This window comes from Falco peregrinus, chromosome 17 (assembly GCF_023634155.1).
Source record: "Falco peregrinus isolate bFalPer1 chromosome 17, bFalPer1.pri, whole genome shotgun sequence".
Classification (NCBI taxonomy): Eukaryota; Metazoa; Chordata; class Aves; order Falconiformes; family Falconidae; genus Falco; species Falco peregrinus.
In genome coordinates, this window is record NC_073737.1 from 5888552 (window position 1) to 5908752 (window position 20201).

At 65.0% G+C, this 20201-nt stretch overlaps 3 protein-coding genes across 14 annotated transcripts; 2 read left to right on the top strand and 1 right to left on the bottom strand.

Annotated features, from left to right (window-relative positions):
• The first annotated feature begins 1464 nt into the window (after positions 1-1464).
• Positions 1465-5227, top strand: KCNIP3 (potassium voltage-gated channel interacting protein 3). Of its 5 annotated transcripts, XM_055820393.1 has the most exons (8): positions 1465-1582; positions 2876-3000; positions 3098-3167; positions 3317-3387; positions 3870-3977; positions 4145-4249; positions 4374-4436; positions 4651-4828. In XM_055820393.1, the coding sequence occupies exons 1-8, from the start codon at positions 1495-1497 to the stop codon at positions 4696-4698; spliced, it is 678 nt and encodes a 225-aa protein (XP_055676368.1). In that variant the 5' UTR covers positions 1465-1494; the 3' UTR covers positions 4699-4828. The 5 variants fall into 5 exon arrangements, with proteins under 5 accessions (XP_055676368.1, XP_055676366.1, XP_027640062.2 ...); XM_055820391.1 differs by having other exon boundaries at positions 4374-5227; XM_027784261.2 differs by lacking the exon at positions 1465-1582 and having other exon boundaries at positions 2587-3000.
• A 540-nt stretch (positions 5228-5767) lies between these two features.
• Positions 5768-8824, top strand: LOC101921671 (fumarylacetoacetate hydrolase domain-containing protein 2-like). Of its 5 annotated transcripts, none has more exons than XM_055820367.1 (9): positions 5778-5837; positions 6480-6650; positions 7126-7332; positions 7407-7623; positions 7700-7759; positions 7851-8013; positions 8184-8292; positions 8384-8471; positions 8693-8824. In XM_055820367.1, the coding sequence occupies exons 3-9, from the start codon at positions 7148-7150 to the stop codon at positions 8753-8755; spliced, it is 885 nt and encodes a 294-aa protein (XP_055676342.1). In that variant the 5' UTR covers positions 5778-5837; positions 6480-6650; positions 7126-7147; the 3' UTR covers positions 8756-8824. The 5 variants fall into 5 exon arrangements, with proteins under 5 accessions (XP_055676340.1, XP_055676342.1, XP_055676341.1 ...); XM_055820366.1 differs by having other exon boundaries at positions 5789-5837; positions 6480-6628; positions 8693-8823; XM_055820365.1 differs by lacking the exon at positions 6480-6650 and having other exon boundaries at positions 5768-5837; positions 8693-8823.
• A 15-nt stretch (positions 8825-8839) lies between these two features.
• GPAT2 (glycerol-3-phosphate acyltransferase 2, mitochondrial) lies at positions 8840-18190 on the bottom strand. 4 transcript variants are annotated; one of them, XM_055820362.1, is made up of 23 exons: positions 18136-18177; positions 17713-17789; positions 16753-16867; positions 16451-16564; positions 16148-16221; positions 14824-14934; positions 14212-14340; positions 13163-13262; positions 12950-13086; positions 12733-12832; positions 11922-12128; positions 11719-11829; positions 11393-11478; positions 11184-11302; positions 11024-11094; positions 10693-10957; positions 10463-10611; positions 10280-10357; positions 9950-10084; positions 9745-9865; positions 9525-9578; positions 9062-9117; positions 8840-8988 (listed from the first exon to the last, which is right to left on the bottom strand). In XM_055820362.1, exons 4-23 carry the CDS (start codon positions 16562-16564, stop codon positions 8872-8874), a joined length of 2334 nt encoding a protein of 777 aa, XP_055676337.1. In that variant the 5' UTR covers positions 16753-16867; positions 17713-17789; positions 18136-18177; the 3' UTR covers positions 8840-8871. The 4 variants fall into 4 exon arrangements, with proteins under 4 accessions (XP_055676337.1, XP_055676336.1, XP_055676335.1 ...); XM_055820361.1 differs by having other exon boundaries at positions 16753-16891; XM_055820360.1 differs by lacking the exon at positions 16753-16867 and having other exon boundaries at positions 18142-18190.
• Positions 18191-20201: the final 2011 nt, after the last annotated feature.

The following is a 20201-nucleotide window of genomic DNA, read 5'->3' on the forward strand; positions in this document are numbered from 1 at the left end:
GCAGCGGCGACAGCGGCTAACGGCGCTTCCGGCGGCGAAAGCGGAAGTGGTGGCGCGAAGGGGCGGGACGTGCAACTAAGCCACGCCCCTCAGGCGGGGGCGCGCCCCAAGCCCCGCCCCTAGCGTCGCCCCCCGCCCACTGTCGAGGGGGACCCCCGCCCCTGGCAGCAGTCCCCGCCCCCTCGTGCGGCCCCAGGGGGCGCCGGGAGCTGGGGTCGGGGAACGCGGGGAGGGACACTCCGGGGGGACAGCGCAGCCCGAGGGGCCGGGGACAATGTCCCCCAGGGCCATGGGGCCAGGAGACCCCCGGGGAGACAGGCATGATGTCCCCTGGACCATGGGGACAGGACACCCCTGGGGGGACAGTGACGATGTCGCCTCAGGCCCTGCGGACAGGGCAGCTTTGAGGGGTCAGGGACTACTCCCAGGGGGACAGCGACAATGTCCCCAGGGCCAGGGGGACAGGAGACCCCCGGGGGGATGGGGATGATGTCCCCTGGACCATAGGGACAGGACACCCCCCGGGGGGACAAGGGACAATGTTCCCCAAGCCTTGGGGACAGGAGACCCCTGGGGGGGACAGGGACACCCCCAGGGGATTAGGGGACAGGGGGGTGTCCCCCGGGCCACGGGGACAGGAGACCCCTGGGGGGACAGCAACAGTGTCCCCTGGGCCATGGGGACAGGGACACTCCCAGGGGGGACACGGATGATGTCCCCCAGGCCATGGGGGACAGGAGACACCTGGGGGGACCCGGACACCCCCAGGAGGGCAGGGACAGTGTCCCCTGGGCCATGGGGACAGGGGACACCCCGGGGGGGACAGGGACCTATGTCCCTGCGGCCACCGGGGACAGCCCCCCCCCTGCCCCCCGGTGCTTACTCATCCCATGGCGCCCACGCCGCTCCCCAGCCACCCGGCACTGACCATGGGGGCGGGCAGGCAGCACCCCTGGGGCAAGGAGGGGGGGGGCAAACCCACCTTCTTTCCCCCCAGTTTTAAGGCCCACGCAGGTTTGGGGACCCCCCCTCCGCCCTGTTTGGCAAAGGGCCACCCGCGGGTGCTGGGGGGGACGGTGGGCAGTGCCCCTTGGCACCTCTGGTCTCCTGCCTTCCAGGGTTGGGGGGGGGTGTGGGAATTAAAAATAAAAATAATAAAAAAAAGATTAAACCCATTAAACCCGGACCCAGCGGTACCACGGGGGGGGGGGTGGGGGGGGGCGGCGCGGGGGGGCGGCGGGCGCGTGCCGAGGGGGGAGGGCAGGACAGACGGCGCAGGCCGGCCCTGCTGCAGCCGCCCCAGCGCTCACCCTCACCGGGACGGCACCTGCCCGCCGGCACCCTCACCCCCCACCCCGGGGTGCCCCGCTTTTGGTGGGGGGGGTGGGGGGGGGTGACACAGGATACCCCGACGCCGGTATCCCCCCCCCCCCCCCCCAAAAAAAAAAAAAAAAAAGAAAAAACCCCAAAAAAACCAGCCATGGGGATCCAGGCATGGAGCTGTGTGCCGTGGCCGTGGTCATCATCCTCTTCATCGCCGTCCTCAAGCAGTTCGGCATCCTGGAGCCCATCTCCGTGGAAGGTAACACACCCCCCCCCCCCCAGTTAATTTTAATTAATTTATTTATTTTCAGCCCCCCCCCCCTGCATCTCGGGGTACCCCCAGCCTTTCCCCTCCAGGTTAAAAGACCTGTTGGGCCCGTAAATGGTCACCGTGGGGTAAAACCTGCAGTTTTGGGCCCCCCACCCCTGCTGGAAGGTTTGGGGGTGAAGGCTGGGGGGTGGGGGGCACGGGGGGAGCCGGCAGCCCCCTACCCCGGCCCCCACACTTGCCGCGTCATGGCCCAGCCTTGCTCTGACCTTCCCCGAGGGGGCTGGGCTGACTCTGCCCCCCCCCCCCAACACCCCAGCCCCAAGGGACGCGGGCCCCCCAGAGCCCTCCTGAGGGGCCATGCTGGCGGCCTCCACAACCCCCATTAACCCCTGAGACAGGACAGCGGGGACCCCCCAGCGCACCGTGAGCCCCCAACCTCCCCGAGATGGGCAGCGGGGGCCCCCCGAGCTTGCGTTAACCCCCAGACCCTCCAGAGGTGGGGTGCTGGCAGTCCCCAAGCCCACATCGACCCCCAGAGATGGGACACCAGGGCCCCCCAATCCCCCCCCCCCAACCCCCAAAACGCCCCCAAGTTGTGACACTGGGGACCCTAATCCCCCCCCAACCCTCCAGATCCCCCTGAGATGGGGGGCTGAGCCCCCCCCGGCCCCCACCCCACCCCAGCTGGGTGGGAGGGGCTTGGCCCACCCTCTCACACCCCCGGCAAAACCTGGCTCGGCAGGGCACGGGGGGGGTCACCCCCCAACAGCAGCACACCTGGGGGATCCCGGGCTTTTTCCGGGGTGTCCCTACCGATGCGGCACAGCGGAGCCTTTTACCCAACCCCAGCCCAGTTTTCCCAGCCCAAAGTTCCCGATATCCCTGGCTCGGCGCTGAACGGGTCCACGGGGGCTTCCCAACCTGGAATTATTAATGAGCCATCATTTATTAATTACCTTCCGCAGGCCGGGTGGCGGGACGGGCGGGGGAGCATTAGCAGGGTCGGGGTGAGAGGCGGCTCCGGGATGCTCCGTGCCCCGGGAATGTGCTGCCAGAGGCGGACACGGGTTCGGTGGCGGCTGGGGATACCCTCCGGGTCAGCTGGCTTCTCCCTCGGGATGCTACACCTGGAGCTCCCCAGTTTTCCTCCTGGCACAAGGGGAATTTGGGGGCTGCCACCGGGTTGGGGGGGGTTGGTTTTAAGCAGGGCAGGATCCGGGTGGGAAGCAGCATGGGATGAGGCGGGAACCCATGGGGGTCTTTGCCGGTGTCTCCTGGCAGACAGCGGCGATGCCGAGCTGGAGCTCTCGGCTGTACGGCACCAGCCCGAGGGGCTGGAGCAGCTGCTGGCGCGGACCAAGTTCACCAAGAAGGAGCTGCAATCCCTTTACCGCGGCTTCAAGAACGTGAGTGCTGGGGGGGCCCTCACCCCCCCCACCGCCAGGGCTGGGGGTGGATTTTGGTGGAGCTGGGGTTCACCGGGTGCCTCACTCTCCTCCCCAGGAGTGTCCCAGTGGCCTCGTGGACGAGGAGACCTTCAAGCTCATCTACTCGCAGTTCTTCCCCCAAGGCGGTGAGTCGGGGGGGACTCCCAAGGCCGGAGTGAGGGGTCCGGATGTGCCAGCGGGGCGGCTGCATCCAGAGAAAACGCCAAATCCTGATCTGGGTGCGTGCCAGGGGTGGGGCGGATCTTCACCAGCTCTCACCTTCCTCCCCTCGCAGATGCCAGCACCTATGCGCATTTCTTGTTCGACGCCTTCGACTCCGACCACAACGGGGTTCTCTGCTTCCAGGTGAGCATCCTGGCACCGCTTCTACGCCCGGCTCCTCGCCGGGAAAAGCCATGCTGGTGCTGCGCTCCTCGAGCCGCGGCCGGCTGTAAGTGTGCCCAGCGGCGTGATTCATCAGATCTTCCTCCTCGCCCGCGTGCAGTTGGGGATAAAAGCTCAGCGCAGCAGCGACGGCCAAACCCTTTGGTCTCCTCGACGGCGGGAGCCTGTGCCAGGAGAGTTCCAGGCACTGCGGCAGGGGTGGCTGGCAGGGGGGCCAGCACCGTTTTTTACCATGGCGATTAAAAATAGCTACGAGCGAGAATAGAAACGGGATCAATAGGAAAAAAATCCCCCGGGCGTCCCACGATCGATGGCAGTGCCGCGGCACCGGTGGAGGGGGGCGAATGGCTGAGCCAGGCGGGACACGGGTCCGTCCCCCAGGTCTGGGGGCGCCGGCGGTGCCCATGGCTCAGCCCCGCTCACAGCTGTGGTTCCTCCGGCAGGATTTTGTCGTCGGCCTCTCTGTCTTGCTGCGGGGGACGGTGCACCAGAAGCTGAAGTGGGCTTTCAACCTCTACGATATTAATAAAGATGGCTACATCACCAAGGAGGTGACGGGGGGAGCAGGAGGACAACAACCAGGGGGGGCGGGTAGGGTGGGAGCATTGCAGGGGATACCCAGAGGGGGATGGCGACGATGGAAACAGGTGCTGGGGGGCAAAGGTACCCTTGTTCAGAAGGTTCCCGTCACCCTGACTCCACCTCTGTCCCACCCCAGGAAATGCTGGAGATCATGAAGTCCATCTACGACATGATGGGGCGCTGCACCCACCCCACCCTGCGGGACAGCGCACCTGCCGAGCACGTGGAGCTGTTCTTTCAGGTGAGACTGTCCCGCCTTGTCCCCTCCTGGCAGCCACCAAAACCCCCTGTGCATCACGGACTGGGGCTGTCCCCGCCGCCGGGGACAGAGATGTCCCCACTAAGCCCTTGCTGTTCTCTTGCAGAAGATGGACAGGAACGGTGACGGCATGGTGACCTTTGAGGAGTTTCTGGAGACATGCCAGAAGGTGAGGAGCTCGGGGTGGGCTTCGGCATCACTGCCATCCTCCTCCTCCTCACTGCCAGGCCTCCGAGTCCGAGCCATAACCTTCTTCCTTGTCCTGTCCCAAAACAATGCGCTGGGGGCGTTGGGAGAGATGGGGGCCGACAACTCCGGTCACCCTGGGGCTGATGGGAGGAGGGGGACCAGGGGCTCTGACCTCTCCCTCCCACCCTGTCCAGGACAAGGACATCATGAGCTCCATGCAGATCTTCGAGAACGCAATCTAGAACCCTGGTCCACCTGCTCGGCCCCACCAGTGCCTCTGCGAGTGGCTGAGGGGAATCTTTTTCTACTATTTCAATCAAAACAAGAGGTTGAAAGAAAGAAGAAAACAATCCACCTGGCTCCTGGCACTCCAATTACAAGAGACGAGAAGAAATAAGGACAATGTTGCTGGCTTGTCCGCCTGAGCCCTCCCCAGCACGGCGCCTGGTGGTGCGGCCCCCCCAGCCAGACCCACTCTGGACGGCACAGCCCCCCCAGCAAGGATCCCTCTGCCCCAGGTGGAGGAGGTTACCTCGCCGCAGCACAAACCCAGACCCCTTCTCCCGGGATGTGACCCTCCAGGGGGAGGGTTTCTGTGCCGCAGCCACAACACGGCAGCTCTCGAAGGCCAACTGAGAGCACACAAACCTCCTCTCCCCTGCCATGCATGGCTCAAGGGGACACACACAGTGACCAGAGGCCGCTCCCCACATTCCAGCGGTACTAGGAGAGAAGGTTGATTTTCTAAATAAAACAAATGGTGATGATTTAGGGATGAAACATGCCGCCCGGGGAGCTGAGGGGGAAGGACCAGCCAGGGGTCTGAGAGGGCAGCCCCGAGCCCCAGAGCGGCAGCAGGTACAGCCTCACTCAGCAAAGTGACGACGGCAGCCGGGAGGGCTCGCTGGGTTATTTCTGGCTTTTTTTCTCCTCACAAAGGGGCCGGGGAGGCCAAGCCAGGCCTCAGCCAGGCCCCTGCCCCCCGGCCCGGCCCCCTCCTCCGCAGCCGCCTGTTGCTCGTTCACTGACTGCGTGTTTCCATGAAATAAAAGTGAGAAACACCCGGCTCGGCGCGGCTCGCTCCCGGCCAGGGGCTCCGCCGGCCCCGGCCTCGGCGCCGTCATGGCGGCGCTGTCATGGCGGCGGGGCGCTGTCATGGCGGCCGCGCACGTATCCTAGCAACGCCGTTGTCCCGCCCCCCGGTAGCGGGAGGCGTGGCCGGACACCGCCGGCTCTCATTGGCGGCGCCGCCGGCGTGGCCGCGCCTTTGCCGCGCTCGCATTGGTCGGCCCGAGAGCGGGGCGGGGCCGCGGCACGGAGACCTTCACGGGGGTGGCGGGAGGTCGGCGCGTGCCGGGGCGGGAGTGGCGCGGCACGTGACGTAGGTGGCAGCGGGGATCCCCTGCGGCCCCCCGGGATCGGCGGGCACCGGCATCGGGGCGGACGGGACTGGGCGGGGGGTCCCCGGCGATCGGGGCTGGGCGGGGTCGGGGTGGGAGGGATCCCCGGGGGTCGGACTGTGCGGGGGCGGGGGCGGGATCCCCTGGGATAGGGTCTGAGCGGGTTCAGGGTGGGGAGGATCCCCTGGGATTGGGGCTGAGGGGGAACGGGGGAGGATCCCGGGGGGTCAGGCTGTGCAGGTCCGGGTGGGGGATTGGGCTGAGCAGGACCGGGGTAGGGGGGGGATCCCCCGGGGTCAGGGGGGTTCCTTGGGATCAGGCTGAGCAGGTGCGGGGGGGAATATCCTCTGGAATAAGGCCTATGGGGGATCGAGGCAGGGAAGGATCCCCCAGGTCTGGGGTTATGCGGGATCAGGGGGACCCCTGGGATCAGGCTGAGTGAGATCAGGGTCGAGGGATATCCTCTGGGACTGGAACAGTGTAGGATCAGGGGAGATCTCCTGGGACTGGGCGGATCCTTGGGATCAGGACTGTGTGGAATTGGGGAGTGTGGGGGGGAATCCCCTGGGACTGGGGCTGTGCAGGAGCATGGGAGGGAATCCTCCAGGGATCTCACTATGCAGGACTGGGGAGATCGGACAGGATTGGAGTGGTGTGGAACTGGGGGAAGAGATCCCCTGGGACTGGGGTGATGTGGGATTGGAGGGATCCCTGAGATCAGAGCCGTGCCAGATTGCAGGGATCCTCCAGGATCTGGACTGTGTGGGATCAGGTGATCTGCTCCCCCTCATCTGGTGAGCTGGGTGATCCAGCTGTCCCCTGGATCTGTTCCATGCTGGGGCCCATTCCCTGCCATGGGAGGGTTTTGCTGACATACTAGGGATCTGGTCTGTGCTGGGATCTGTTGCCCCGGGGAGAGATCCACTGTCCCCAGCCTTCCCTTACTGGGGCCTGATGCTGTTTCCCCTCCTAACCTGTCCCATGCTGGGATCTGCCCCCCCCCCCCCCCCCCCCCCCCAGGAGATCTGCTCGGCCTGCGCAGGGGCCCCTGGTGCTGGGATCTCCCCTCTCTCCAGGATTGCTCCTGTGCTGGGATCTGCGTCTTTCCCCTCCCCAAGGGCCTATGCAGGATGCGGCCCCTCCTCGCCCCGCTGCAGGGTGTCAGCCCCCAGGGACCCCCTGCGCCAGAGGGATCCAGCATTGGCCTGGGGGGGTCCCCAGCACCCCTGGGCGGTGGTGACAGCTGACACTGGGATACAACCCGGGCAGGATCCCCAGGATCAGGCGGGGGATGCGGCTGCCGGGGGCCATGCGGCTGGTGCGGTTCCGGGGGACCGGGGGCGGTGAGCCCCGGCTGGGGCTGGAGGAGGCGCCGGGGGGGGACCTGGTGGACCTGAGCACGGCAGAGCCCGCGCTGCCCCGCTCCATGCGCGCCTTCCTCGAGCGTGGCCGGGGGGGCCTGGCCGCTGCCCGCAGGTGGGTGCCCCCACGCCCCGACACCCACCCGGTGGCCGGATCCGGCCCCGGTGCTGAGCCCCGGCCACCCGCAGGGTGCTGGAGTCGGGCGGGCACCGGGTGCCGCGGAGCTCGGTGCGGCTGCTGGCGCCCGTGGGGGACCCCGAGAAGGTGATCTGCGTGGGGCTCAACTACCGCGACCACTGCCTGGAGCAGGGCGTCAGCGTCCCCAGGGAGCCCATCATCTTCAGCAAGTTCCCCAGCGCCATCGCCGGGCCCTTCGATGACATTGTGCACCCCCAGGAGAGCACTGTGAGTACCCCGGGCCCCCCGCGGGGCACGGCCCGCCCCCCCCCCCCCAATTTCAGCACCCCGCTTTCTCCCCCAGGAGGTGGACTGGGAGGTGGAGCTGGCCGCTGTCATCGGGACCAAGGGGCGGCACATCGAGGTACCCCCCACCCCGGCGCCCACCTTGTTCAGGGGGTTGGTCAGCCCTGTCCCCCCCGGTTAAGTGGGTCCCCGTTGTGTCCCCACCCAAGGAGGCATCGGCGCTGGACCACGTTGTGGGCTACACGGTGGCCAATGACATCAGCGCCCGGGACTGGCAGATGCGGCGGAACGGGAGGCAGTGGCTGCTGGGGAAAACCTTCGACACCTTCTGTCCCCTGGGGCCAGCTCTTGTCACCAAGGAGGCGGTGGCAGGTGGGGACAGGGACTCATCCCCATCTGATGCAGGAGGCAGCGTGCACCCCTCTCCCCAAAAGCACCCCTGTCTTTCCCAAGGGGGGGGGGGGGGGCGTCACAACAAGTTCCCATGGTGCTGTCTCCATGTGTGTGTCCCCCGGTGTGACATGTCCCCTCTGTCCCCACAGATGTCCACAACCTGAGCATCCGCTGCAGCGTCAACGGGCAGGTGATGCAGGACAGCAGCACGAGCCAGCTCATCTTCAGGCTGCCCAAGCTCATCGCCTGGGTCTCCCAGTAGGTGCTGGGGGGGGCTGGTGGCACCGACACCCCTCCCCAGGGCATCAGGGGGGCCACAACTGACACCTCCCGGCCCCCTCCCCACCAGGTTTGTCACACTGGTCCCTGGGGACATCTTGCTGACTGGAACCCCACGCGGCGTGGGGGTCTTTCGGAATCCCCCTGTGTTTCTTAAGGTGAGGGAAAGGCGGGGGGGCTTGAAATCGGGCAGGGGGGAACTTCAAAATCAGGCTGGGGGGGGGGGGGCTCGAAATCGGGCTGGGAGAGGCTTGAAATGGGGCTGAGGGGTGCTCCAAAGTGGGTGGCGGGGGGTGGGTGCCTCCAAATGGGGCTGGGGGTCCCACTGGGGGGACGCGGTGGCGAGGGGGGGCTGCCCGCCTCCCCGTGCCCCTTGCAGAGAGGAGACGAGGTGCGGTGCGAGATCGAGGAGCTGGGCACCATCTGCAACAGGGTGGTGTGAAGACAGAGACCCCCAGCGTCGTCCCCCCCCAACGCCCCCCCCCCCCCCCCGCCCCCCGCGGGGTTCAATAAATCCAGAGCCAGGTCCCATCCCTGCTCCCGGGTTTACTGGCGCGGCTACGGCTGGATGAACTGCTGGATGAAGGCTCCCAGCTTGGCGCGGCTGGTGCTGGAGCGGAAAGGCTGGGCGAGGTGGAGCAAGGGTCCGGGGGGGCTGCGCACTGCCTCCAGCACCTGGGGAGGGGGGGAATGTCAGCGGGGGGGGCAGCTTGAGGGTGGGGGTCCGGCGGAGTGCAGCCGTGCTTACCCCCATCTCCTTGAAGGTCTGCAGGGAGCTCAGCGCCAGGCTCCTGTCTAGATGCTCTGGAGGGAGAGAGATGCTGGAGGGAGCCCCCACATCCCACCCCCCAGGCACCCGCAGCCCAGCTAACGCGGGGTGCTCACCCCAAAGCAGGGGGGCTGCCCCCATCTGTCCCTCGTATCCCACTCCCTGGGCACCCCAGTCCGTCCGAGCATCCCACCCCCCGGGTACCTGCAGCCCAGCTAAGGGGGGTGCTGACCCCAGAGCAGGGGGGGCCACCCCCATCCATCCCCACATCCCACCCCCTGGGCACCTACAGCATGGCTGAGGGGGTGCTGACCCCAAAGCAGGGGGGGCTGCCCCTGCCCGGCCCCCACATCCCACCCCCTGGGCACCTACAGCCCGGCTGAGGGGGGTGCTGACCCTAAACCTGGGGGGGTTCCCCTGTCCGTCCCCCACCCCGACTCACCGAACCCCTTCTCCTCAGCCAGGAATTGCAGCAGCGCCTCCACGTAGGCTGCCTCTGGAATTGGGAGAGGGGGGGGTCAAACCCCAGCCCCCCCAGCGCCGGGGGAGGGGGCACAGCCCCTCGCCGGCCTCCAAAGGGAGCTTCAGCTGTGCCTCAGTTTCCCCCAAAGCCAAGGCAAGGGGGGCTGGCATGGTTGGTTGCCCACCCCGGGGAGTCCTACCAGGCTGGGGCCAGCTGGGGCGGTCCAAGAAGGCCACAGCTGCGGCGAGGGTCCTCAGCGGGGGGCTCAGCAGGCGGCAGAGGAAGAGGAGGAAGCTGGGCGAGCCCTGGGGCTGGCTGAGCTGGGCAGGGGGAACCAGAGCTTGGCAAGACCCCCCCTCACCCTGCCACGGAGCAGCCGGGGCACAGCGGGGGGCACCCGGTACCTTGAAGCAGCGGTTGGGGACCACGCTGTCACCGTTGCTGTCGCTGTCGCTGTCGGTGAAGTCCAGCGCGGCCCAGGACTGCCCCTGGCTGAGGGGCCGGGGGCCCGAGTCGCAGACCCAGCGCCCACCCTCCGGCTGCAGGGACAAGCCAGGTGCCACGTCACCTCTGAAGCCAACCGGCATCCCGGCCCCCCACAGGGACCCCAGCCCCCCGGCCAGGACCAGAGAGCGCAGCGAGGGCCGAGCCACCCACCCCCAGGTGTGAGCAGGGGGTCCCCACAGGGGCACCCACCCCCGGCATGAGGAGGGGGTCCCCACAGAGCCACCCACCTCCTCAGCCTCCAGCAGCCCACACAGGAGGAGCTTGTCGACGATGTCCTGGCTCCAGCCATCCAGGGGCTGGCAGGGCTGGGGGAGAGGGTGAAAGGGGTGGCGGGCAGCCAGACCCCCGCCGGCGGGGGTGACGGGCCACTTCCATGCGACGGCAGAGCCGCCCCGCGCCAGAAGCCCCACCTGGAGCCCCAGCAGGTTTGGGGGCAGCAGCCGGAGCAGCTCCTGGATCTTGTGAAGCAGCTCGTCCTCGCTAAGCACAACGCCGGCGGAGCCCATGGCCGCCCCCAGGAAGGGCAGCATCTCCATCAGCACGGCACGGATGGCGCAGGCTGCGGGGGAAAGCAGCGTCACCGCCTGCCCCGGCACCACCGATCCCGGGTGTCGCCGATCCACCGTGCCTTGCTCCTCACCTCCCACTGCCTCACTGGCGAAGACGGGCAGGATGGCGGCACTGTAGAGGCCCAGCTCGCCCAGGGCCTCCGCTGAGGCCTTGGGGACCACCAGGACATCCCCGATGGGGGACAGGCGGTAGAGGTGGAGACGGGGTCCCAGCAGGCTGAGGCTGTGCTGCACCAGGTGCCGGAGCTGCCCCGAGAAGCCCGTGTCACGCTGGTGCAGCAGGGTCTCCTCCAGCAGCCAGGCAAAGTCCCGCATCAGCCGGGAGAGGAAGACGCCCTGGAGGAAGGAGAAGATGGAGTCTTGCCCCATAGGAGGAGAAACCCAGACCCCTCCTGCTCTCACCTCGCGGTGCTTGTGCAGCAGCAGCGCGGACGTGATCCCCACAGCCATGACGGCAGAGCAGGCAACACCATCTGCAAGGGGGGGAGAGGGGTTTGTTGGGGGGGGAACCCCCCGCCCCGAGCCCGAGGGGACAGACGCCCCCCCCCAGCAGACCCCTCACCGCTCAGGCAGTGCAGGCCCAGCCTGGTCACCAGCATCTCCTCCTCTGCCTCCCAGCCGCTGGCCGTGGCGGGGCCGGGCTGCCAAACCTCCGCCGCCTTCTCGTCCGGCCGGCTGGGGCTGGAGAAAGCGGGATGAGAGGGGGGAGGGCGCGGGGCTGGGAGCAGCGTCGGGGGCGAGATGTTGCCGTGGGGCTCAGCTCTTGCTCACCACATCCCGAGGATGGTGGGCACCAGCGGCTCCTCCGGTGGCTTCCCCACACTGCTCTGCCCGGCCAGGTTTTGGGCCACAAACTCCTGGGAACAGGGAGAAACAAGCCCGTTGGGGCTTGCAGCCCTCGGCACCACCAAGCTGAATTGATCCCTTATGTCCCCAGGGCCTCAGGGCTCACCTAACCTAACCCCCTGGAGACAGCGGATCCACCAGCCACCCCAAACCCCGCAGCGGTTTGCGTAGCCGCCGGCACCACAGCCACAACCCCCCCAGGGCTGGGACGGATCCAGCCGGGACCCCCGCTGCAGACCCTGCTGCCGTACCCGTAAGGAGAAGGGCTGGGCGAAGTCCACGCGGGCGCAGCCCAGGGGTCGGCGTAGGGCCCGGCACGCCGCCCGCAGCAAAGCACCGAGCCCGAGCGGCCGGGTGCCGCGCTGGGAGGAGAGGGGACCAGAACGTTAACAGGGTGACAGAGGCAAGCACCCCGCCATTTGGGTGCTGCACCCACGCCCGCAGGACCTCTCACCGCTCCTTCCCAGTGCGAGCCGCCGGGGACCACGTCGTAGGCGATGCCCACGGGGACCAGGAGGATGTCAGGGACGGTGCCATCGCGCACGGCTCGGTACACCAGGGCCAGCCACTGCCGGGCAGCGGCTGAGAGGCACATGGCAACCGGGGGCTCCTCCAGGAAGATGAGCAGCGGCTGCCGGCTCCTCAGCACCTCTTCAACATACTGGTGGGGCAGACGGGCCAAGGCCGGGGGGTACTGGCAGCACCCTCGGGACGCACCAGAGCTGCTGGCACCCACTGCACAGCCAAAAGGCTCAGCCACCCGTGGCTGAGACACTCCTAGGCAGCTTTGCCAAGTGCTTTTGGAGCTTGGGGGGTGCATCATCCCTCCCAGCACCCCAGGCTGGACCTACCACGGCCAGGATGGCCCCTGGGAGCTCGGGGGGTGCATCATCCCTCCCAGCACCCCAGGCTGGACCTACCACGGCCAGGATGGCCCCTGGGAGCTCGGGGGGTGCATCATCCCTCCCAGCACCCCAGGCTGGACCTACCACGGCCAGGATGGCCCCTGGGAGCTCGGGGGGTGCATCATCCCTCCCAGCACCCCAGGCTGGACCTACCACGGCCAGGATGGCCCCTGGGAGCTCGGGGGGTGCATCATCCCTCCCAGCACCCCAGGCTGGACCTACCATGGCCAGGATGGCCCCTGGGAGCTCGGGGGGTGCATCCTCCCTCCCAGCACCCCAGGCTGGACCTACCACGGCCAGGATGGCCCCTGGGAGCTCGGGGGGTGCATCATCCCTCCCAGCACCCCAGGCTGGACCTACCGCAGCCAGGACGGCCCCTGGGAGCTCTTCGTCCCGGTCGATTGGCATCTGCTCCATCCTCGAGGGCAGGAAAATCCCTCCCAGGCGGCTGAGCAAGGCTCTGCAGGGGAAAGACGATGCCACGGGCACCCACCGTGCACAGGGCCACGGCACCCCAGTTCCCCACCACGGGCTGGGGGCTTCACGAGTGCTGCAACCGGTGCCTGCTGGGCCTTACCGGAGGCGAGGGCTGCAGACCCGGCCGCCCACCGTCACCCTGGGCACTCCCAGCCCCTGGGAGAAGAGAAGGAAGGACAGGAGCAGCCCATCCAGCTGGGATTTGTGTGTTGAGAGGAAAACCAGCGGCACGCCAGGCTGCAAGGAAAGTGGCCAGGGCTCAGCACCCGGTGTGCCAGTGGTGAGGCCAAGCGCGGCTCGCCGGGCTTCCTACCATCCTGGCGGCCCTCAGCACCATCTCCAGCTGCCCTCGGTGGAGCTGCACACTGAGGAAGAGGCAGTTCAGGAGCTTGAGCAGAGCCCAGTTGCACAGTCTGCAGGAAAACGAGCAGGTGAGCAACCCTGCAGGGGCCGTGCCTGCCCCCAGCCCCACCGGAGACCGGATCCAGCCCACCCTTCCCTGCCTCAGTTTCCCCACCCAGACAGCAAAGGGGGCTGCGTGAGACAGCTCAACGCCAAATCTCGCTTCTCAGCTCCCATAAAGCAAATAAACAGCTCTATTATAAATTAAGTTAAAACACTAAAGGCTGGATGTGACAAGACCACCCCCTTCTCCCCTAGCAACAAAAGCTGAAGTCAATTACCCCTCCATCTCCCAGTCCTCCCGCACACTGTTTACGGGAAGGATCCGAGGGCTTTTTATCCCCTGGGTAATTTCTTTCCTTTAAATACTTCAGACTGCTCAGAGGGTTCTTTTATTACAGCTCAATCAGACAAGCAATTAGGCTACAATGCAACCTCTAATTGCCAATTTCTCAATGAGGGGAGGAAAAAAGAAAAGAGGAGAGAGAGAAAGAGAAAGGAAAAGTTCTCTTTTTTTGCTTTGCTTAGATTTCCATCCTCCCAGGTTGGTGGTTTTTTTTTCCGTTAGGTTGGTTTTTTTTTTTTCCCCTCCCTCCCTTCTCCACTGCAGTGTCAGATTCCAGCTCCCTGGAAGGAATAGGGGGAAATATCCCCAGGGAGCTGCATGGGAAGCCAAGGGCTGCCTGCCCTGCCAGTGTTGCCCTGAGCTCTCCGCATGTGCATCCCCCCCAAGGGGTCCACGCACCCCCCCCACCGCAAGGATGGCTCACGGGCACGAGGCACCAAGGCACCGCCGACAGGCCATCCAAAGGGGCTCAACACACAGAGTGAGAGAGCTGGAGCGGAGGAGAGAGACTGGGAATGCCCCAGCCAGGGACTGGGAGCCCTCCAAGAGGAGGTGGGAGATGCCTGCGAGGGGGGACCCGCACCCACAACCCTCCCCGGAGAGGGAGCACAGACCTCAGCATGATGGGGGAGAGCGGGGCCTGGATTTCCACCAGGATCTTGAGTATTTTCTCCTTCCACTGCTGGAGGGATGCACCATCCCCTCTCGAGCCACGGGACCGGCCGGCAGCGACATCCTGCACCCTGCGGAGGGGACGGCGAGGCGGTGGGAAGCGCAAGGCAGAGCCAGGGGCTAACAAGCGTTTCTGTATTACAGTAATTACAGTGTGCTGGCTGCCAGCCTCCTGCTGTGTAATTAGCGGTAACGAGTTAGGTGACAGCTGCCTGGCAAGGCCATGTCCTCGGGAAGGGGCGAGACCCAGAGAGCCCCAGGACCAGGGGGCAGAGCCGGTTCCCCACCGAACCGGGGTACGGGCTGCTTTTGGGGGGGGTGCTGAGCTCGGGGCCGGGAGCAGCCACAAAGCCCCTTCCTCGGGGTGAGCTCGTGGCAAGGCCACAGCAGCAGAGAGGAACCGGCACATTTCTTTCCACCGGGAGCAGATGAGCACATCCCTTGCTCCAGCGGCCAAATGGGACCCCACGGGTCTGGGGGATGATGCTGCAGGACCCAGGTCCTGCAAGGGATGAAGACAACCGTGGAGAGCCCCCCCAGCCACTCCCACCTACCTCTGGCTGTGGCAGACCCTCTCCAGAAGGTCTCCCGGGGTGTCAGCCAGAACCTTCCAGTCCCAGACAGCCAGGAAACCGCAGACCCTTCGGACCAGCCAGCCCCGGTACCTGGGCAGGGAGACAGACAGCAGCTTAGAGGCTTTTCCAGGGTGCTCAGCCTCCCTCCAACCAGCTCTTTGCAAACATTTGACATTTTTCTCCCCATTTTACAGCTGGGAAAATGGAGGCACCAACAGAAGGATGCTCTGGGCTGCCCCAGCCCTTGCAGCATCGCCCCTTGTGTGGGGAGGAAACCTGCAATGGCTAGAAATGCGCAGGGGACGCTGCGGAGGTCCCAGATCGGGGATTTTTCCAAATCTGACCCCAAACCAGAGCTGGGCAGCACCTGGCAGGGATGCAAGTGATCTCTGAGGTATCACAGAGCGGGTACAACCCAGGGAAAGGGCTGCAGGTGGCTGGAGAGGGACAGGGGCGCTTTAGACCTTCGTCTTTCCGCTGTGATCTCAACCACCCATCACCGGGCTCCTTTTAGCCATCCCGCAACTCCGGAGTTGCTGCAAGTGGGGATGAATTATTCAACGAGTTGGAAAGCTGGAGCTCAAATATTTCAAGCTGAATGGAGTATAATGACCCGATTTGGAAAAATTCAGTGCAAAAATTGCTAAGCCACCAGGGACTGTTCCGCAAGGGGAGAGGAACCCAAGGAGTCCAGCACCTCCAGAACAAAAAATGTCAGGCGTTTGGCAAAGAAACGGCTCCTGGCTTCCACGTCAGCCGGAGGAAAAGGCTGGGTGACAGCAGCTGGAGGTCCGGGGTGAGGGCCCATGGGGAGGAAGAAGAGCAGGAGGGGTTGGGGCAGAGGCCACCCCGCCTCTCCCCAGGGGCTGGGATCCAGGCACGCTCCAAGGGCTGCGTGAGCTTGTCCTTGTGCCGGCGCCAGAGAGGGGAACAAAAACACCCCCAGCCCCTCCCCCCCGCCAAGTTCTTCCCAACAGCATCAAGATACCAAGTTTTGTTTAAAAAAAGAAACAACCCCAAATCCTTGACTCTGGGGCTGACTTCTCCCAGCCCAAGGGTGACAGCAGCCGGAGGAACAGACCAAGCCCTCTCCCCTCTGCTCTGCACCCGGAGATGTGGCTTCCAGCCTTTCAAAATAATTAACGTAACTCCTTTTTGGACTAATTAGGGAGTAAGGATGATGGAGAGGCATCCTCACGCTCCTGCGCAGCAGGGGAAGGGACTTCCATGGGGATTTGTATGAAATCTGGGGAAAATGTGGTTTGCCCAGCGTGCTCCAGCACACAGCTCGTCCCATCCTCACCGCGTGTCCTCCTCCGTCACCCGGATGGTGTCGCGGAAGCCGAGGGAGGAGAGCTGCCGGTGGTAGAATCCATCCTGGAAGGAGAACGTGGGGTCAGCCCCCTAGGCAGCGGCGGGTCTGCCCTTGAGATGGCTCTGGGAAATGCAGGGGGGTCGGCTATGCCTGCCCCCCCCCAGCCCCCAGCCCTCCCCAGGCACACAAGACCCTTGGGATGGGCCTGGTGCCCTTCACCAGCATCCCAAGGTCCCAAACTCCTCCCAGGCAGCTCCGGGAAGCACAGAGCTCCCAGAGCCACGCTCTCACCCAGCTCCTCGGGGTGCAGGTCTGGCAGCAGCGCCTCAAGGGCGGGCGGCACTTGCCCAGGAAAGGGATGAAAATTTCCAGTTTCTGCCCCGATTCGCAGACGGAGGCTTTCATCTGGGGGGAGAGAGAACACGACACAAACCCTGGAAACCCCAAACGGTGGGCAACGCTCCCCAAAACGCACGTGCTGCCGGGCAAAGCCGCGTTACCGGGGGAGATACAGCAAATCCATCTGGGGTCAAGGAGGGGCTGCAGCTGGTGTGTCCCCCTGAGGGGACGCTCCCCACCGAGGGGTCACCTACATTGACCCAGGTCCGGTGGGCTCAGCACCCAGGGAGCTCGGGCAGTGGGTCCCGCGCAGGGATGAGCCCGCAGAGACGTGGCCGGCACCGGGATGCGGGGCCTGGCTGGGGAGACCTGGGCAGGAAGGGGTCCGCGGAGCTGGGGGCACATGAGGGGTCTGGGCTCTCCCCGTCCCCATCCCACCTGCAGCAACTGGCAGCCCCCTCCACCACCACACCCAGCACCGTGGGGCAACACAGGATAGGGCCCGCAGGGTGCCAGGAGGGGGGCGCAGGGCAGGGACCCCCCTCCTCAGCAGGGAAATGGATGGCTGCCAGCACAAAGCGGGAGGGGGGGGGGGGCGGGGAACCCAACCGGGGGGGGGACCCAACCCAGCAACCAACTCGCCAAAACCTCTTGGGAGAATCATTTATTCTCCGTAATCAAGCTCCGGTGCCGCTACAATTGACTTTTCCCTCCCACACCCCCCTCCCCCCGGCAAGGAGATGCCAACCTGCACCCCAACCCCCGCACAGCCCCCCCCCCCCCGAGCTGCCTTCCCACCCACCCTCCCCCCAGCAGACTGGGGGCACCTGGCATTGCCCCCCGGTGCTGAGAGAGGGGCTGCTTGTATGGGAGACCCCCCCCCCCAGGTATCAGGGGCTTTTCAGTCACATCTGCCCCCTCCCTTCGCTGTGGGGTAGTTTTAAGAAATTTTATTCCCCCCCAAAAAAAAAGGGGGGTGTGGTGGAAACCGATTTGGTTTGAAAATGTTGCTGGGGGGGCACAGAGAAGTGAGGCTGGAGCAGAGGGAACCCCAGCGAGGGCTGGGAGCACTGGGGACCCCCCCCCAGCATGACACCGCAGCTGGATTTACCAGGGGGTGCGCATGGTGTGGGGGGCACAGGGACACCCCCCAGTGTGGGGTTCGGTGTCGTCCCCCCCCCCCCCCCCATGCCCACCCCCAGGGAGTCACATACCTCCGGTCTGGGCTGTCACGGGTGGGGGGATGGTGCTGGCAGCCCCCGGCGTGGGGTAACCGGGGTGCTCGAGGGTCCTGGAAAAAAAGAAATGGGCAGAAAGGGCCGGGGCGGAAGGTTTCGGTCGCTGGGGGGGCTGCGGGCAGGGGACACCCCCCGGGCCCCATAGGGCGGAAGGGGGGGGGGGGGGAGGGGCGCAGGGACCCGCTCTCACCTGCCCCCGGCCCGGAGGGGGGGGGGCGTCGGTCCCGGAGGAACCCGGCCGGGGGGGGATGGGGGCACGGCCCGGCTGCCCCCGGCCCCCCCCCCGGGACTTTTGCTCCCCCCGGGACCGGCCCCCCGTGGAACTCTGCTCCCCCCTGGGACGACCCCCACGCCTGCCCCTCCCCCCTCAGTCCCCGTCCCCCAGGGCCCCCCCCGGACCTCAACCCCCCCTGGGAAGAGCCGTGACGCGGGGTCCAAACGGGCCGGATCTGCCTGACCCCCCCGCGGCCCCGCCCCCCCCGGCTGCCCCCCTCCCCCCCCCGGAGCTGCTGGCCCGCCCCCGCGCAGCTGCGGGCTGCTGGGCCGTCCGCGCCTCGGGGCGGGAGGGGAGGCAGAAAAAAGGCCAAAAAAAAAGAAAATCGGCGAAAAAAAGAAAAATGAGAAAAGAAGGGTTAAAAGGGGGAAAAAAGACCAGAAAAAAAGGAAAAAAGAAAAATGGGAAGAGAAGAGAAAAAAAGGGGGGCAAAAGACCAGAAAAAAAGGAAAAAAGAAAAATGGGAAGAGGAAAAAAAGGGGGAAAAAGACCAGAAAAAAAGGAAAAAAGAAAAATGGGAAAAGAAGAGAAAAAAAGGGGGGCAAAAGACCAGAAAAAAAGGAAAAAAGAAAAATGGGAAAAGAAGAGAAAAACAGGGGGGAAAAAGACCAGAAAAAAAGGAAAAAAGAAAAATGGGAAGAGAAAAACAGGGGGAAAAAGACCAGAAAAAAAGGAAAAAAGAAAAATGGGAAAAGAAGAGAAAAAAAGGGGGGAAAAAGACCAGAAAAAAAGGAAAAAAGAAAAATGGGAAGAGAAAAAAAGGGGGGAAAAGACCAGAAAAAAAGGAAAAAAGAAAAATGGGAAAAGAAGAGAAAAAAAGGGGGGCAAAAGACCAGAAAAAAAGGAAAAAAGAAAAATGGGAAAAGAAGAGAAAAAAAGGGGGGCAAAAGACCAGAAAAAAAGGAAAAAAGAAAAATGGGAAAAGAAGAGAAAAACAGGGGGAAAAAAGACCAGAAAAAAAGGAAAAAATCAAAATGGGAAGAGAAAAACAGGGGGAAAAAAGACCAGAAAAAAAGGAAAAAAGAAAAATGGGAAGAGAAGAGAAAAAAAGGGGGGAAAAAGACCAGAAAAAAAGGAAAAAAGAAAAATGGGAAGAGAAAAAAAGGGGGGAAAAGACCAGAAAAAAAGGAAAATGGGGAAAGAAGAGAAAAAAGGGGTGGAATAAAGACAAGAAAAAAGAAAAAAAGAAGAAAAAAAATATGAGGAAAAAAGGGGAAAAAAAGGCACGAGGGCAGGCGGCCCCGGGGAAGGGGGCGAGGCCGGGGGGGGCGCTGCGGGGGGGGCTTCAGGGTCCCCCCAACCCCGGCTCGTTCTGACCGCGCTCGGAGCGGAGCATCCCCGCACCCAGAGCCCCGCACAGCCCCCCCACAGCCCCCCCATCCCTGCGGGGCCATGGTCCCCCCACAGCCCCCCCATCCCTGCGGGGCCAGCCCCACGGACCCCCACAGGGCCACGATCAGCCCTATGAGCCCCCGCGGATGCTCCCAGCCCCATGCGCCCCACAGCCTCATGCCCGGCCCCATGGGACCCCCCCAGCGCCGCCCCCCCGCCCCGGGCCGGGAGCGGGGCCAGGCTGGCGGGGGCCCAGCGCCCCGGCCCGTTCGCACGACCCCTCCCACCCTGAGCATCCTCCCATGCCGAGGGGGCCGGGGGGGGGCCGGGGGGGCTGGGCTGGGAAAGGGCTGCCTGAGGGTTCATCCGCAGGGATGGGGGGATGGCCCGCGGGGGGGGCTGGCTCCGCCACTGCCCAGCTGTCCCCAGCCATGTCCCCTGGCCATGGGGTGGGGCACCATACACTGGTGGGGGTCATCATTCACTGGTGGGGGTCATCATTCACTGGTGGGGGTCACCATGCACTGGTGGGTGTCATCACGCAGTGAGGGGGATCACAATATAGTGGTGTGGGTCACCGTGCACTGGTGGGGGTCATCATTCACTGGTGGGGGTCATCATTCACTGGTAGGGGTCACCACACACTGGTGGGGGTCACCTCACCATGCGCTGGTAGAGGTCACCATGTACTGGTGGGGGTCGCTATGCACTGGTAGGGGTCACCATATACTGGTGCGGGTCACCATGGACTGGTGGGGTTCACCATATACTGATGGGGGTCACCATGCACTGGTGGGGGTCACCATATACTGGTGTGAGTCACCACATACTGGTGTGGGTCACCATGCACTGGGGGGGG

Bases quoted from the DNA above. Each gene is read 5' to 3' on its own strand.
- KCNIP3 (XM_055820390.1), top strand. From the start codon at position 2,620: ATGCTCCGTGCCCCGGGAATGTGCTGCCAGAGGCGGACACGGGTTCGG. The intron at 3,388-3,869 runs GTGAGCATCCTG...TTCCTCCGGCAG, and splicing joins ACGGGGTTCTCTGCTTCCAG to GATTTTGTCGTCGGCCTCTC. The intron at 4,250-4,373 runs GTGAGACTGTCC...GTTCTCTTGCAG, and splicing joins ACGTGGAGCTGTTCTTTCAG to AAGATGGACAGGAACGGTGA.
- LOC101921671 (XM_055820363.1), top strand. From the start codon at position 6,445: ATGGGAGGGAATCCTCCAGGGATCTCACTATGCAGGACTGGGGAGATC. The intron at 7,624-7,699 runs GTGAGTACCCCG...TTTCTCCCCCAG, and splicing joins TGCACCCCCAGGAGAGCACT to GAGGTGGACTGGGAGGTGGA. The intron at 8,472-8,692 runs GTGAGGGAAAGG...TGCCCCTTGCAG, and splicing joins ATCCCCCTGTGTTTCTTAAG to AGAGGAGACGAGGTGCGGTG.
- GPAT2 (XM_055820360.1), bottom strand. From the start codon at position 16,564: ATGAAAGCCTCCGTCTGCGAATCGGGGCAGAAACTGGAAATTTTCATC. The intron at 11,830-11,921 runs GTGAGAGGTCCT...CTCTCCTCCCAG, and splicing joins GCTCGCACTGGGAAGGAGCG to CGCGGCACCCGGCCGCTCGG. The intron at 10,612-10,692 runs GTGAGGAGCAAG...TTTCCCCCGCAG, and splicing joins CGCCAGTGAGGCAGTGGGAG to CCTGCGCCATCCGTGCCGTG.